Source organism: Vicugna pacos, chromosome 17, assembly GCF_048564905.1.
Source record: "Vicugna pacos chromosome 17, VicPac4, whole genome shotgun sequence".
NCBI lineage: Eukaryota > Metazoa > Chordata > Mammalia > Artiodactyla > Camelidae > Vicugna > Vicugna pacos.
The window spans coordinates 20139015-20154990 of NC_133003.1; the positions used below are offsets into that span (position 1 = coordinate 20139015).

General features: G+C 44.2%; 1 protein-coding gene across 13 annotated transcripts in view; it reads right to left on the reverse strand.

The window, feature by feature from the left end:
- Positions 1-4462: 4462 nt before the first annotated feature.
- Positions 4463-15976, reverse strand: part of KIF9 (kinesin family member 9) — a 41177-nt gene continuing 29663 nt past the window's right edge. For all 13 annotated transcript variants that reach the window (XM_006200733.4, XM_031686656.2, XM_031686657.2 and 10 more), the window contains 6 exons: positions 14723-14899; positions 13289-13503; positions 10388-10564; positions 9969-10084; positions 9452-9556; positions 4463-4771 (listed from right to left, as the gene is read on the reverse strand). In XM_006200733.4, the coding sequence (XP_006200795.3) occupies positions 4721-4771; positions 9452-9556; positions 9969-10084; positions 10388-10564; positions 13289-13503; positions 14723-14899 (841 nt within the window). In that variant the 3' untranslated portion in view covers positions 4463-4720. The remainder of the gene's footprint in view (positions 4772-9451; positions 9557-9968; positions 10085-10387; positions 10565-13288; positions 13504-14722; positions 14900-15976) is intronic.

The following is a 15976-nucleotide window of genomic DNA, read 5'->3' on the forward strand; positions in this document are numbered from 1 at the left end:
AGCAAGTGATTTGGAACCTCCACACAGTGTCAGAGGAAACGGCAACAGAGGTGTCTGAGTCTTTGCAATTAAAGATTTTAGAAGACAGTACTATCCAGAATCCTTTGTCCTACCTTGAATCTCAGAACTTTAGAAAGAAACCTTGGGTGCTATATTGGTTCAACCATATCCTTTTCATTATACTTTTATTAAAAATTATATAACACTATTAAAACAACCTTAAATATTTCATAATATTATTTCATTGACAATCCCATGAACTTAATATAACAACAGATTTTTTCATTTGGTTCCATTCATGTATATGTGAATTTGTATTTATATTGGGAAATCCCAAGAAATAGTGGAGAACATGCCTCAGAGTTGTCCTATCCAAGGGAGAGGAGGTTGGGGTACTCACCCACCAATCACTGGTTGAGGGTTGCTCCTAAATGTGTTAGCTCCCTGGTATTTGGGCCCACTTCAGCAGTTAAGTACCTATGGTTGAGAAAGCCTTTATGTAGAAAGTTGCAGATGCTTTCAGGGGGATGCCATTAGCAGGAATAGCACAAGGGACTACAGTCAAGGCATGGCAGCATCTGCTACAGAAGGTGATATTTACACAAAGGCTTAAACAAAGGGAGGAGTGACCATGTAGACATCTCAGAGAAGAATATTTCAGGCAGAGGGAAGAGACAGTGCAAATGTCCTGAGGCAGAAGCTGCCTGGCATATTTGAGGAACAGTAAGGAGGCCCATGTGGTCAGAGCAGAGTGTGCAAATAAAGTCATAGGAAGCAAGATCCTGTAGAGCCTTGTGAACTGTTTTAAGGACCTGAGTTTTACTCTAAGGAAAATAGGAGTCGTTAAAAGTTTGAGAAGAGGCATGATGTGATCTAACTTACATTTTAAAAGGATCACAACCAGGCTGCTTTTCTAGAAACAGTCTATGAGAGAGTAAGAAAATAAGGAAATACGGACACAGTGTGGAAGCTGTTAAGAGTATCCAGGCAAGAGATGATAGTGGCTTAGACCAGGGTAGGGGCAGTAGAAGGATGAGAAATTATCAGATTTTTAAAATAGTACAATGGTAAAGTCCATTGAATTTCTTGACAGACTTGATGTGGGAGGTAAGAGGAGTTAAGTACAATACTTTAGCCTGAACAATAGAACTGAAATAAAGGAAACAGTAGATGGAGCATGTTTTCAGGGGGAGAGCAACTGAGCATTTAGGGTTTTGGTTGGTTTGTTTGTTTTTGAGCATTTAGTTTTAAACACAATGATTTTCAGATGTCTTAATAGACATTCGACTGGAGATGCCAAGTTAGCAGTTAGCTATACAGGCATACCTTGTTTCACTGCCCTTTGTTTTATTATACTTCACAGATCCTGTGTTTTTTACAAATTGAAGATTTGTGGTAACCCTGCATTGAGCAAATCTACTGACACCATTTTCCAACATTTGCTCACTTTGTGACTCTGTCACATTTTGGTATTTCTCACAATATTTCAAGCTTTTCATTATTATATTTGTTATGGTGATCTGTGATCAGTGATCTTTGATGTTACTAATGCAAAAAGATTATAATTCACTGAAGGCTCAGATGATAGTTAGCATTTCTTAGTAACAAAAATTTTTAAAATAAGATATGTACATTTTTTAGACATAGTGCTATTGCACACTTAATAGACTATGGTATAGTGTAAACATAACTTTTATATGAACTGGGAAACCAACAAATTCATATGACTTGCATTATTGTGGTATTTGCTTTATTGCAGTATTCACTTTATTGCAGTGGTCTGGAACCAAACCTGCAGTATCTCCAAGGTATGCCTGTAGAGGTTTGGAGATCAGGAGAGCAGTCTAGGCTAGATATATAAAATTGAGAGTTGGCACATGGGTGATGTTTAAAGCCACAAGACGACAGGATCATCAAGAGAGTGATCTCCCTGTTATCTCCTCTGAATCTCTGATTAGATGTATACTGGATCTTCTCATTCTGCCCACCATGTCTCTTATCCATACTTTCAGTTTTCTTTCTCTTCCTCTCTCTATTCTACAATTCCTGGTAATTTCTTCAGATCCAACATCCAGGTCATTACTTCTCTCTTTTACTGTTTCTAGTCTGTCATTTTTTAACTTTTAGAGCTACATTTTCTTTATTCCTAGGAATTCTTGTTTTTAAAAAATATGCACTGTATTTTGATAGCCTTTATCACATTTTTGATTCCTACTTGTCTTTATTTAAAACGTACATATATATTGTATAATCTTTATCCAGTAATTTATCTGGAATTCTTATAAGTCTAATCTTTCATTGTGCCTCCTCTGTGATAGGTTGTTTCCATGTACACCATATATACATGCATGTGTATGTGTATTTAATCTTTGGAGCTCACGTTTACCAGGGCTTTGTAAGTGCTGTGTAGCTGGGTAAAGGGGATGTACAGTAGTTTTTTTTAATTTGATTCTACTAGGTATTTCAGCCATGGGCGAATTTTTATGTTAATTCCTTAGCCTGGTGGTTCCTGGCCCACACAGTGTAAATTTGAATCCCAAACCTGTGCATGGTTAGAAATTCTCACAGGATCTATTCTCCCTCATTCTTGGGGAAAGTTTCCTTGCTGTTTCTCCATGTCAGCAGGGGAACTTTTGCTAGCTCATCTCTTCATCAAGTGCCACCTTTATGCAGGGGGTCTCATTTCCAAATTCCTATGGCACATGGGCCAAAGTCTTATTTCTCACATTTATGTAGACATTAACGCTCAAGAGCAACCATCCGCTCACATACCTTCTCCTGGCCCTAGCAGACACAGCTGGTTAACATGCTGACCATTCTAGTTTTCAGTCCTCCAGCTCCTCGCAGTTCCCTTTCTTTTCTGCAAATTTAACTTTGCAGTTCAAAGAATGTTATACTTTAGCTGGCACCTTTGTTTGTAGCTGGATTGTTTTCAGGTTACCTTATCTGTCACATTGACGGAATTAGAAGTCCCTTCAGGGGTGATTTTTATGGTCAGATTAGCTCAGAGGGTACTATTTTCTAGAACCCATTTTTAGGCCCATTTGAGTGAACACAGTGCCTCCTAACTCCCTGTTATGTTGGAGGTGTCTGCTCCTGTGTGGAGTTTGCGTGGAGGGTGAGCACCATCCTCCTTTATTCTTGTGGCTCTCCCCACACTGATGATCACGTTTCTGTTTGCGCCAGAATTGACCAGAGAGGCTTATGTGGTGAAGCATGAGCTAGAGACAAATAGGACAGGCTGCCATGACAGAGGCCCAGCTTGCCCTGGCCTGTAGGCCCCCAGGACTGGCTGTTCAGGAGTTCTGTGGAGGGACATCCTGTGTGCCACATGCCATTCTAGCCAGTGATGGGGGATGAAGGGAATGGGGCATTGGTAATGCCTCAGACAGCTGTGTCCCGTGGCCCCAACAAGATGATGTACCCCCTGTCTGCTGTGTCCTATTTCCTGAGCTGCCCCAATGACCTGGGAACCCAAAACAGGTCCTGGTAAGGGCAAGGGCAGCCAAGAAGGGAAAGAATCAGAACTCTCTGTGCAAGGCCTCCGACAGCTGAGAGGATGAGTAGAGCCTGGACACATCTGTCTGCTTGGCCACAATTAAAGGAAACATGAGGACTGACCAACAAGGCTGTGTGCACATCGTTAAGTGCTGGTCAGTGGCAGCCCCCATGTGTCATCTAGGGAAATGAAGTCAGGGACTTCAGAGCTGCTCTGGGAAGCCTTAGCATAGCAGGAGTCTCTAAAAGTTGTTTCAAATTTGACACAACATTGTAAAATGACTATAACTCAATTTAAAAAGTTAAAAAAAATTAAATTAAAGTTGTCTCAAGACCATTGTGTATCAGTCAGTGAAAGAGAAAGGGGTAGACAGGAGAGAGGGCAGAGACTTCAAGGAAAGCCTTTCAGCTTTCTCCCTTCTATTAAAGCCCCATTCGGCTGCTCACTGATGGGCTGAAGAACACAATCACTGGGTCTTTGATTGGACAGGTGCCATTTAGTTCAGCCTTCCATCTGATGCAGTTTCTGCCATCTCCTTGCCAAACAGCCTCCCACCATGGGCTCTCACTGCTAAGTTCGTGGTAGGACTGATCTCATTTTAAGCCTCTTCTTATTTTGAGATAAAAATCTGCCTTTCAGTCATTTCCACCTATACCCCATCCTCTCCTGGTTTCTGAGGAAGGAAGGCCTCCTGCCTTCATTGGCTCAGGAACACAGAGGATGCCCTGAGAGAACCTATGAGGGAGCTGTGGGAACCAAGGCTTTGCAGACCCAGGTCATTCCCAGGATGGCCATCCAGGAAAGGAATGAGGTTGACCAGTGGAACAGAGGCCTGCGGGGGGAGCCGGGCTGATCTACTTTTTCACTTTCTTACTGGAGACTCGGTTAGGATCCCATCTGTATACAGGGAAGACATCCTCCCAGATAGGAAATTAAATAAAGTTCTTGGATGAGCACTGGAAGTCCAGACTAGAAAGCTATTTTATCCTGTTTCTGCACATAAGATAGTGAATGGAAACCAAAAGTACTCTGTGAAGATAGGCAAGAGTGTCTTTTGAAGGCTGTCCTGTCCCTCTTGGCAGGCAGGCCATTGAGTGTTCTCTGTGCTGGGCCCCAGCCTTGGAGCAGAGGGTTGGAGTCTGGGCAGGTGCTTTGGCAGCTCCACTAGAGCAGGCAGGAATTGCTGGGGGTGTGGTCCTTCAAGGCACTGGCGATGAGTCCTTATTTCCTCTGTGTCTGCTGGAAGCCCATCATGGTTTTCAAATAATTTTGCTGGACACAGAAAAGGGGAGAAAACAGGAGTTGATTAGGACATGTGGACTTAGGGAAGACTCAGAAACCATGCCACTTACATCTACCCCATCATTCTTCCTGAAGACATCACCATTTAGGGACAAGGATTCCCTCCAACTAGCCCCAACTCTGTGAGAAATAATGTTCCATTCAATCCTTCTCATTCTTTTATCCTAAAGAAAGTGTGTAAAGCTGTTTTTTAAATGGTGGGGCAGGCATGCTTAAAAAGAGACATCATGTTTCAAGGGCCCCCTTGAAGGCTTCTGACAAGAATTAGGTTCGAAAAGATAAGAAAAGGGTTCTTTCTCTAGAAGATGGGGGCCCATATACTCTGAAGGGCCCTCTCTCTGCAAATCAACTAGGCGTTCATGAATCCTAGCCTTCTAATGCACTGCTAAGCTCTCAGAAAGCTGGTGGAGAAAGTAAGCTGAAGCTGAATCAGTGGGCAGTAACCAAGCAAATGCTAAAACCAACTTGGAATATGGAGGTGAATCTCAGATTCCCCACACAGTGAATCTGAACAGAAACTGAAGGTCCCACGTTAAGCTGGAATTCTTTTTTTCCCCTAATTTTTTATTGTGGTAAAATACACATAACATAAAATTTACCGTCTCAACTATTTTTAAGTGTACAGTTCTGCGGTATTAAATACACTCATAATGTTGTGTAACCATCACCACCATCCATCTCCATAACTCCTCTCATCTTGTAAAATGGAAATTCTCTGCCCATTAAACAGTAACTTCCCATCCCCCCTACCCCCAGCCCCTGGCAACCACCATCCTTTCTGTTCCTACAGTTTTGACCATTTTGAGTATGTCCTATAAGTGGAATCTTACAGTATTTGTTTTTTGGGGTTTTTTTTTTTTGTGAATGGTTTATTTCATTTAGCATAGTGTCCTCAAGATTCATCCATGTTGTAACATATATCAGAATTTCCTTCCTTTTTAAAGCTACTAATACTCCATTGTATGTATATGCCACATTTTGCTTATCCATTCATCTGCTGATGGACACTTAGGTTGCTTCCACATTTTAGCTACTGTGAATAATGCTGCTAGGAACATAGGTGTACAAATATATCTTTGAGACCCTGTTTTCAATTCTTTTGGGTATATACCCAAAAGTGGAATTGTTGGATCATATGGTAATTCTATTTTTTATTTTTTATTTTTATTTTTAATTTTCAAATACTCTTTTTCACAGCAGTTATACTATATTTTTCCACTTTTTTACTCTGGTAAAATACACAAAATTTATCATCTTAACCAGCTTCAAGTATACAGTTCAGTGGTATTAAATACATTCACAATGTTGTGCAACCATCACTATCATCCATCTCCATAACTCCTTTCATCATCCCAAACTGAAACTTCATACCCCTTGAACAATAACTCCCCATTCCTCTCTCCTACTAGACCCTGAAAATCACCATCCTACTTTCTATCTTTATGATTTGACCACTCTAAATACCTCATATAAGTGGAATCATACAGTGTTTTTATTTTTGTGACTGGCTTATTTCACATAGCAGCTGTACCATTTTACATTCCCACCAACAGCACACAAGGGTTCCAACTACTCCAAATACTTGCCAACATGTGTTATTTTCTGGGTTTGTTTGTTTGTTGACAGTAGCCATCCTAATGGGTATAGAGTGGTATCTCATTATAGTTCTGATTTGCATTTGGTTTGTGACATTGAACATCTTTTCATGTACTTATTGGCAATTTGTGTATCTTCTTTGGAGAAATGTCTATTCAAGACCTTTGCCCATTTTTGAATTGGGTTTTGCTTTTTGGTTGTTGAGTTTCAGGAGTTTTCTATATATTCTGGATATTAATTCCTTATCAAGTTGGAATTCTTGAAGGAGCTTAAAATGGTCCTGGATTGGTTATGCCCCATGGCTAAAGGCAAAAGTAGGTCAAACTCTTTCAGGAGGAGAGTAATTTCACCTTACGCACTCAGGACTCCTAGAGCTTCTTAAGTTCAATCACATTTATGGTCAACTGAATTTCAACAAGGGTGCCAAGACAATTAAATGGAGAAAGAATCATTTTTTTCCAACAATTAGTGCTGGGAAAACTGGATATCCACATGCAAAATTTGACCTCTACCTCACATCATATGCCCCCTCCTCTGATCCCAGAAGGGGTAGGCCTCTCTGTGGTCAGAAGAGGAAGCCCCTGCATGGTGGTCACAGCCAAATGATCTCTGAGACTGGGCTGCCTAGGCCTACTTGCTCCTACTTCATTCTCTCCCATAGAGCTCTGCCTACCCACAGAGAGATTTTCATGGACAACCCTGAAGGAGCTCTTTGGAATCAGCCAATATGGTCCATGGAAGCAATCTGGCCAGGGTCTCCTTCCCCATCCACAGTGGTTGGGTTCCAGCAAACCTTTCCAGAGGGGCAGGGCCCTGTCCATTGATTAGGGCCTCCCTCTTGGGACCAGGGTTAATAAAGCTTGATGCTCACAGTATAAGGCTAAGTGGCTGCCTGAGTAAAGCCATCCTCTGTCCTGCTGAAGGAGCCCAGGCAACTGGGATGGGTAGGTGATCCTGCCTCAAGACACAGCTGATTACTCTAAGAATGTACACTTAACTCAAAAGAGTCAATTATGCAAAAGAGACACAGAGTAAGTGGTCCAGGTGATATTGGGCCCTGGAACTATGAAGTCTGGGAAAATAAGAGCATGCTAGGGCCAAGAATGAAGCTACAAATTGGGAGGTGGGGTGCAGAGAACAGATAGGCGAAGGAGCAGACCTCAGGGAGAAGCTAAGGCCAGGTCTGGAGGGAGAAAGGCCTGGAGGAAGAGGAGCCTGGGGCCTGCTTCCTACAGATGAGTTCTATGTCCCGCTATTCAAAGTGTGGTCCTAGACTAGCAGCATGCGCATCATCTGAGCACTTATTAAAAATGCAGACTCTCAGACTCCACCCTAGAACTGCTACATCAGAATCTGCAATCTAACAAGACTCCTGGTGACATGTGTACACAGCACAGGATGAGAGGTGCTACTCTGTGAGACCTTCACAATCTGTGCTAACAGATCCCTTCACTCAAGCCTCTTTGAGTGGGCTTCAGCTCCTCACAGCTATCAGCATCAATAAAGGTATCAGCTTAACTATAAACATAAAGAATGAACTCAGTCAGGAGGAGGGCTTTCTAATTACAACACAAAATCCAGAAGCCAAGAAAGAGAAGACTGATATACTTGATTTCATAAAATTCAACAAAGTAGCTACAAAAAAACATAAGTAAAGCCAAAAGACAAATGACAAACAGGGGGAGATATCTGCAACTCATATAATAAAGAGCTATTTTCCCCAATATATCAGAGTTCCTACAAATTAATAAGAAAAAGACCAACAACCAAGAGAAAAATGGGCAAAAAATATGAACAGGCAGTTTACAGAAAAGAAATTAAGATGGCCCTTAAACATATGAAAAGAAGCTCAACTTGACTGATAAGAGTAATGCAAATTAAGACTACACTGAAAGACCATTTTTTTACCTTTCAGATTGAAAAAAAACACAAAAAGTGCGATACTACATCTTGTGGGGTAGCTGTAGGAAACAAACATCCCATATATGCTCCTGGGGGGGCAGGGGGTGTGATGGGTCCAGCTCTAGGTAGGCAATTTGGCACCATCCATGAAAAATCCTTTTGGCCAAGAAATTCACTTCTACAAACAAGCCTCTCACATACATTGACTCCTGTGTGAATTCACATTTGTACAAGGTTAATTATTGCAGCAATGTCTGTCACAGTAAAGAAACAGAACCTCCTAAAAGTCCCTAAATATGAGATGTGCTAAATGAACTCTGATACACCCTGGCAGTGGAGTATTACTATGCAGAGTGAAAAATAACACAGCAGCACTGATGGGTAGATGTGGGATGATCTTCAGGGTATACTGTGAAGTGGAAAAAGCAAGATGCAGAACAACATGCAAGAAGAACTCTAGAAACAAGTGATGGTGGTTCCTTGTCAGAGGGGACTGGTGGGAGCTGGACTGACAGGGAACTGGGTATTAGTACTTTCATGCTTTTTAACGTTTAAACTGAATGAATCACCTATTGAAAGTGTAAATGAGTACCACAAAAATGTGTTTTAAAGGATGAATTCACTTGCCGCTGCCACTTGCTGTATAAGAACTGTTTCTGGGCACAGAAAAGCACACAGCATTACAGGCTATCTGTGTTCTAGTGTCAGGCTGGGCCTCAGCAGAGTGGAGAGCCTCTGCTCCAGCCCAACCTGCTCAGGAAGGAGAATACCAGGCCTATGTCTACTTTGCCTCAGCTGCATGTGGTCCTCTGGTCCCCTGCTACCTGTGCAATGTGGCTCCCGCTGGAGAGGTTCTCTCCAATAGGCAGTGGCCTCAGGGGATCCCCAGGACCTCTCTTGGGCTGTTAACCACACATCGGCTGGCTTAGCATTCACCAGCCATGTCCAGGCTTGACCATAGTGTGTGGGACTCCTGTTGGGTCCAGCCCAGTCCCAGGACCCTGGAGTTGGCAGAAGACTGCGTGACTCTGGATCTCCCTGGGCTGGCATATTCCTCCTCTGCCTCTCTAAAGTGGGAAGTATAATCCTGGGTGTTCTAGTAATGAGGTCCCTGAGGCCTTGCCTTCTGGAGACGTGAATCTCCCCAGTTACCTTCTGTTCTGTCTTGACTTTGGCGTTGTAGAAGGAGATAGAATCAGGGCCCTCGGAAAGCATCGTCTGCTGTAGCTGGCTGAACTTGTCCTGGTCATCTTCTCCCTAGAAGAGACCCAACTCAGCACAGTCCCTTCAGCCTGGCTTTGCCAGGATCCACCCTGACAGGGCCTGTGGTGGGCATCAGGGCTGCACCTTGCTGGGTCTGCAAACCCTCACACAGGGCATCTCACAACCCCTCAGCCCCATGTTTTCCAGTGTCATCAAAGATACCCTATATCTGCCACCTGAGCAGGATGAGCCACTCAAGAAAGGTGGCAGCAGCAAGTGATATTTCTGTGTCCTCATCCCTGGTAACTGAGAAAACATCTGAACTTGCCCCCCTGCCTGGGCCAGCTGGAGGAAAGGCTGGGAGAAGCCCATACACACACTTTGTGGCAAGAACATAGCACAACGGGCACTGCCCACTGCCCCTGTGTTCATCCACCATCCCCACCCCTGCCCTTGTACCACTCACCAGAGACACAATCCTGCTGACAGGCATCATGCCTGGCCTGATGCTGCAACCTGGCTTCACTGCCACCTGCAGGTCCTCAGGGACGAAGAAGGACTCATTGTACCAGATGTCAAATTCTGCACAGGGAGATAGCACTGTGAGTTGTGGAGGAGTCCCTGAGAAATCAGGTCAAGGCAATGTGTGCCTGTCTGTCTTGTTCCTGTCACAGGCTTGCCCTCCGTTCCTGCTGCAGGATCTCACCCTTTCCCATCTCCGTGTCCTGCCCTCAGAGTCCTGGAAACACACACATCTAAAGCCCCTGCCCAGCCCCTGCCTCTGCCAGAGAGAAGTTCTGAAACTGCTTCTAGAACCCAGGCAGTGGCCCTGACCTGTGCCTCCTGGAACCTCAGGTGGCCGGCCAACCTTCCCAAATGGCGCACCTGTAAGTAGGCGGTGGCGACACTGATCCACCAGGTGCTGGCAGTACTGGATCTCAGCCCTGAGGTCGCGCAAGTCCTGATACTCTGTACGGTACTGCTTCTTGAGGTCTTTGAGCTTTAGGATCAGCAGAAATTCCTCCTCATCGATGATCATCAGCCCCTTGTTCTCATACTCGCCTGCAGGGGGATGAGGAGGTCAGGGAATGAGGTGCCCACCTGGGGAGCGGGGAGGAAGGCATTCGGAAAGAGAGGACAGAGCTGGCAAAGCATGAGGAGGCCAGGCTACCAGGACATGTCTCATGGGGAGAGGAAGCTCAGATCAGAGGATCACACTGGCATTTTTAGAACAAACAGGAGGGGTGGGCAGAGGAAAGGGTAGAAATGGCCCACGTTCCATGCTTCTTTTCATCTTAAACATCATTAGACAAAGATATCCAATAAACACCTTTATTATACATGGCTATTTACCTTTTTGTAAATTACATACATGGACTGCCACCTCTGGCTAGTACCTCAAGGCACCTGGGTAAGATTCCTTATTTATATCAATAGATGTAAACCCAGCTGTCTTCTTGATGATTTCAGTGTTCACCAGCTACCTTCCTGTTAGAGACTATTAGATGTGTTTATCATGTTGGGTGGTTGTCAGAGAGCTCCAGGAGAAGAGGGGTCAATGGTACTACTAGTCATCTCCTCCACTCATGATCTCTCTGCATAGACCTTTTAAGGTCTGTCAGTTTGATGAGGGTTGTTGGGTTAAGACAAAATAGCATGGTCTGTAGAACCACTCACCTGGCTCTTCACTGCCCACAGCACCTTGAAAGTTCAGCAAAGTTATCATGTCAACCCCCTCCAGAGTATGGGGCTTCCATCCCCAGAAACCCTGGAGGGTGAATCCTCTGTGTGACTGAAGTGTATGGCCGGGGTGCCAAGGCAATCCCAGGTACTGGAGGAAAGCATTAGCACTTCTGCTGATGTTTACAGGGGAAAAGTAAGGCATATTGTGTCACTGATACCATAAATGGAGAGGCAAGGGTTCCAATTCAAGGTGTCTGATATGAGGGGGTCCAGAGTCGCCCTCACCAGATCCCTCAGTGCAGAGCAACCTGGTTTGTGTACTGTGGGCCATCTCTGATGTGGTCAATTTGATAAACACAGATCCTTTACAGAGTTGAGTCTTTTCAGTACTCTGCTGAGATGGGGAGTGACACCATCTTTTGTACTATTCAGAGGTTCTCTATCTTCAAAGAAAAAACTTAATGAGAGTTGAACTTAAGATGACTTTTTCATTTTTCTTTCATGAAAGACTTATTAATGTTTTAAATTCACTGACTGCTCTAGGCAGATAAGTGGCTACCAGTCAAGGTGCCAGCAGATATTTAAAAAAATGAATTTACTTGATCTGTTCCCTCAAGATGAAGGTATTTTATTCGATGTTTTAACAACCAACTGGAAAATAAATGCTTTGTGGGGAAAAGAGCAAAATAATTTTTTGATATTGAAAAAATTTAAAAATATTTAAAATATTGTTTATCTCTTCTTGATCTCATCTTTTAAAAATCCATTTTCATGTATAGTGAGGGGCAAATGATATGTCAGCATAGCATGCTTATGTGTTATTTAATATATATAAATATGTATTAAACAGTTGCATATTCCAAGAAGGTAAGAGCAGAAGGGACAAAGAAGTGCTTCTTGTTGGTCCTGCAAGGCCTTCATTCTGGAAGCTCTGGGTCGGGGGCATGTCTGGAGCCACCATCACCTGCCTTACCCTGCTTCTCAAACCCATGGAGGGCTTTGCCCTGTGGAATTGTCTGTTTGGTCTGTAGGGTACAAGCAGAATGGCTCCAAGCATTTGGAAATACAGTTTACTCTCTGAAAAATGAATGAGTAAAATGCAACCCCTGTGAGTGAGAATATCCCTCTGACCAGCAGAAAACCAACTGCCATCTGGAGATCCCAGGTGATCAATGAGATCATTCATGAAAGCCAGCCCAGAATAGGGTTGTGATTTACAAGGGAAAGCCCAGTAACTGGTGGTATGCCCTGTCCCCTTCTATGAACAAGGGGGTGACCTCTGAACCAACAGCCTCACTGTTAGGATGGTCAATCATTAAAATGCAGGTTCCAGACCCTGCTCCAGATTGTTGAGTCAGAACCACTGGTTGGAGCCTAGGAATCTGCACCTGACCAGCCCTCCCAGATGAGTCCTTTGCTCACTTAAGCTTGAGGGTTCTTGGTGCACAGTGCAGTGTGGGCAGTGTCTGCCACTGGGACAGGGCACTAGGTCAGGGTAACCAGGTGAGCACCCTCTCCATGCAGGAGTCTCTGCTCTTTGAGCCTGAGGGTCACCCCGCAACTACCTTAGGGGATGAGACTTTGCCAGGCCAGCATGGGTGCTGGGGGTTTGGCATGAGGAATGGTCTTAATGAAGTTAATCCCTTGGCCCCTAGTATCCATATTCTCATTTCCCTCCTCAGTTTCTTATGTCTTGACCAGCATTCCCACCCCAAGCAGACTACCATAGACATTGAGGAGACCACACCAGGACCCATGGACCTTGTGGGGGTCGTCAGCCACCCATCTTCCTGAGGAAGCCCCTACAAGACCAATGACCTGTTTCTCCATGAGCAGCAGCACATAGCAGATGAAAGGTCCAGCACCTGGGTCTGAGATAATGCAATAATGCAGGACCCACAGGCAGAGGCTAGCTGACACGGAAGGACTCTGTGACTCCCCAGGGCTCACTAGAGCCAAGTTATGACGCAGGGATGAAGGCTGCACCCTAACATCTCCTGCTAGCCCCCTTTCTACTCAGTCCTCCAGCGCCCAAGGCTGCCCCATTTGGAATAGGATGACTCAGATCCCATAATCCCTAAGCTATCTTCCCATCATGTTTACCTTGCTTCTCCCGTAGTGACTTCTGGAAATTTAGCGCCTCCTTGGTCACGTCGATCTCCCGCTTGATGGCATTGATGCGCTGTGTGGTCTCACTGGCCCTTTTCCTCCTCTCATTCAAGATGGATTTGTTTTCTTTGAAGATGCGGTTGATCTCACTACCTCGCTCGTTCTTAAAATCCTCAAAGGCCACAGGCTTGGAGGGCGGGGTGCTGGGCCTGAAGACGGAGGGAGAGGAGGAGGAAGAAATGAGGCAGTTGTCTTTGAGCAACCAGGCACTTCACCTTTCTTCCCTGGGGCTTCTGTGAACAGGAGGTCAGAATTCCTGGGCACCACCTACCCCAGACGGGAGCTAAACTGTGTGGGAATCATTCTCTCATCTCTGTTTTACTCAGCACTCAAAGGCATGTGACTATTGCAGAAAATGAGGAAAGCAAGGAAAAGTAGAAAAAAAACAAAACAAAAACACGCACACGCAAAAACAGAAAACAAAAAGAAACCACTCACTGCCTATTGGCAACCACACTTTGATGTATCTCCTTCAGGGATCTCTTTGATAAAATTTTTACATGTTTGGGGTCATGCAGTATATATAATTTTATATCTTACTTTTTTCACAGAAGCATTCTTTCATACTATTAAAAACTCTTTGAGGAGTCTGGTTAATGAGATGTCAGATGAAGTGTTGTGCAGGGAAAGTAGATTGTCTGCAACTTACTTTGAAATCCATTAGGTAAAAAAGATGGGTGGAGGGTGAAGAGAAAGATAGATACATGATGAAATACACATAGTAATGTTAATTGTAGAATCAAGAGAGTTTTCACTATACAATTCTTTCAGTTTCTCTGAATGTTTGGAAATGTTCACAGGCTGGGGAAAAATTCTTCATGTGCATCTTTGTACTTTTCAAGGGCAGAGATAATAATTCACTTAGTGTCCTTTTCTTAATGTTGGCTACTGAAGGTGTAACCAAAAAAAATTTTTTTTTCTTTGTAAATTAGTAACACAATGAACATCTTTTTTGTATAAATCTTTGTCCACATCTCTAGTATTTCCTCAGGCTAGACCCCTAAAAACTTAATTTCTGACTCACCAGGAATAGGAATTAGGTGGCTGGAGGAAGGGGTCTCATACCTTGAGAATTTTGTATATTTTGAATATATTACTTATCCAAAAACATGCAAATTTAACTATTTAAATAATTGCTATTTTGAGGGTCTAATGATTCTGTGTATAATTACGTATCTTGGATGACTCGTGGTCAAACCATTATGCATGTGTATAAGCCACTGTGTTTCTTCTTTTTGGACTGTGCTCCTAGTCTTTGCCCATTACCCCCTATTTTATTTCTCTTCTATCTGCAGGTGCTCTTCCCTTGTTGAAGATCACATTCTGGTTTTGTATGATCTAGGGCAGGAGCTAGCATTAGATGGTCACCTGAGTGGGCGTAATTCCTCCTTTGGGGAGTCTGAAGTATTGGAGGTCTCTCGGTCCCGCAGAAGCATGTCTTTGACATCCCCATCCTTGGAGGATGGGGTCAGCTGGGACTTGGAGGTGGAAACTTCCAACTCCTTGCTCACAGGGCTGCTTGCACCTTCCTTTCTTGCTGAGGAGCTGGAAGGAGAAGGCAGAGAGACCCCAGGCTCAGTCATGCAGTGAGGGGTCTCCAGCGCTGAAGGGAGTGACCTCACTCAGCACTCAAACACCAGAAGCCCCATCCCACTCAGGTCCTCTTAACCTAGGCCAAAAGGTAAAGAGTACAACCCTAAGTCATGCAGATGGGGAGGAAGAGAGCATCTCTCCCTTTTGTCAGAACAAGGAGCCTCCCTCCAGCAGTCTGGGCAGTAGACAACTGGGAAGAATGGGAAGTCTCCAGGTTTGAATGCATGACGACCTTTAGGGTGGGCCACAGGCTCTAAGGAGCATCATAGCTGCTGAGGTACTAGTCACACAGGCATCCCTGGGAAGAAGTGGCAGAGCCCCCACCCAGGGTGCATCTATCTGTGGACCAACAGTAAAGCAGGGCACATCTGCCCTGCTGCTCTGACAAGTCCATGACCTGCTTCTCCCCACCTCCATCAATGCCTACACCAGTTCCAGGAAAGTAGCCATCCTCCCTCTCCAAGTGATGGCTCCCGAGATCCTCCCTCCCAGAGAGGCACATGTAGGCAGGACTGTACTGCAGGAAAGATGTCCACAGCTCTTCCCACTGTTTCTTTCTCTTTTCTTCTTGCAACAAGTGTGGCTTAGGGGTCCAAGCCTCAATCCATCTATTACTGCACTGATTACCCAATGGCAGAACAGAGGGGGTGGGGCTGTGACTGCCCTTCCTGAAGAGGCAGTAGGAAGCCAAGGCATCCTGATACCTGACCCCAGTCCTGCATGTGACAGTTTTCTTCTACAATCAGCTTTGGCCCATGACATTTTACAAGTGATAATAATGGTAACAACATATTTCTATTGAGTTCTTCCAAGTACAGGGACTGCGTTTACTCACTTATCCTCACAACCACGCCAGTGACTTTGATGCTATTATTATTATTATTATTATTATTATTATTATTATTATTATTATTATTATTATTATTCCCATTTTAGGGATGGGGAAACAGAGGCAGAGAGGCTCTCCTGCCTCACACAAGGTGACCCCTTGGGTGAAAGAAGTACAGCACAAAGACAGGAGCCCAGGCA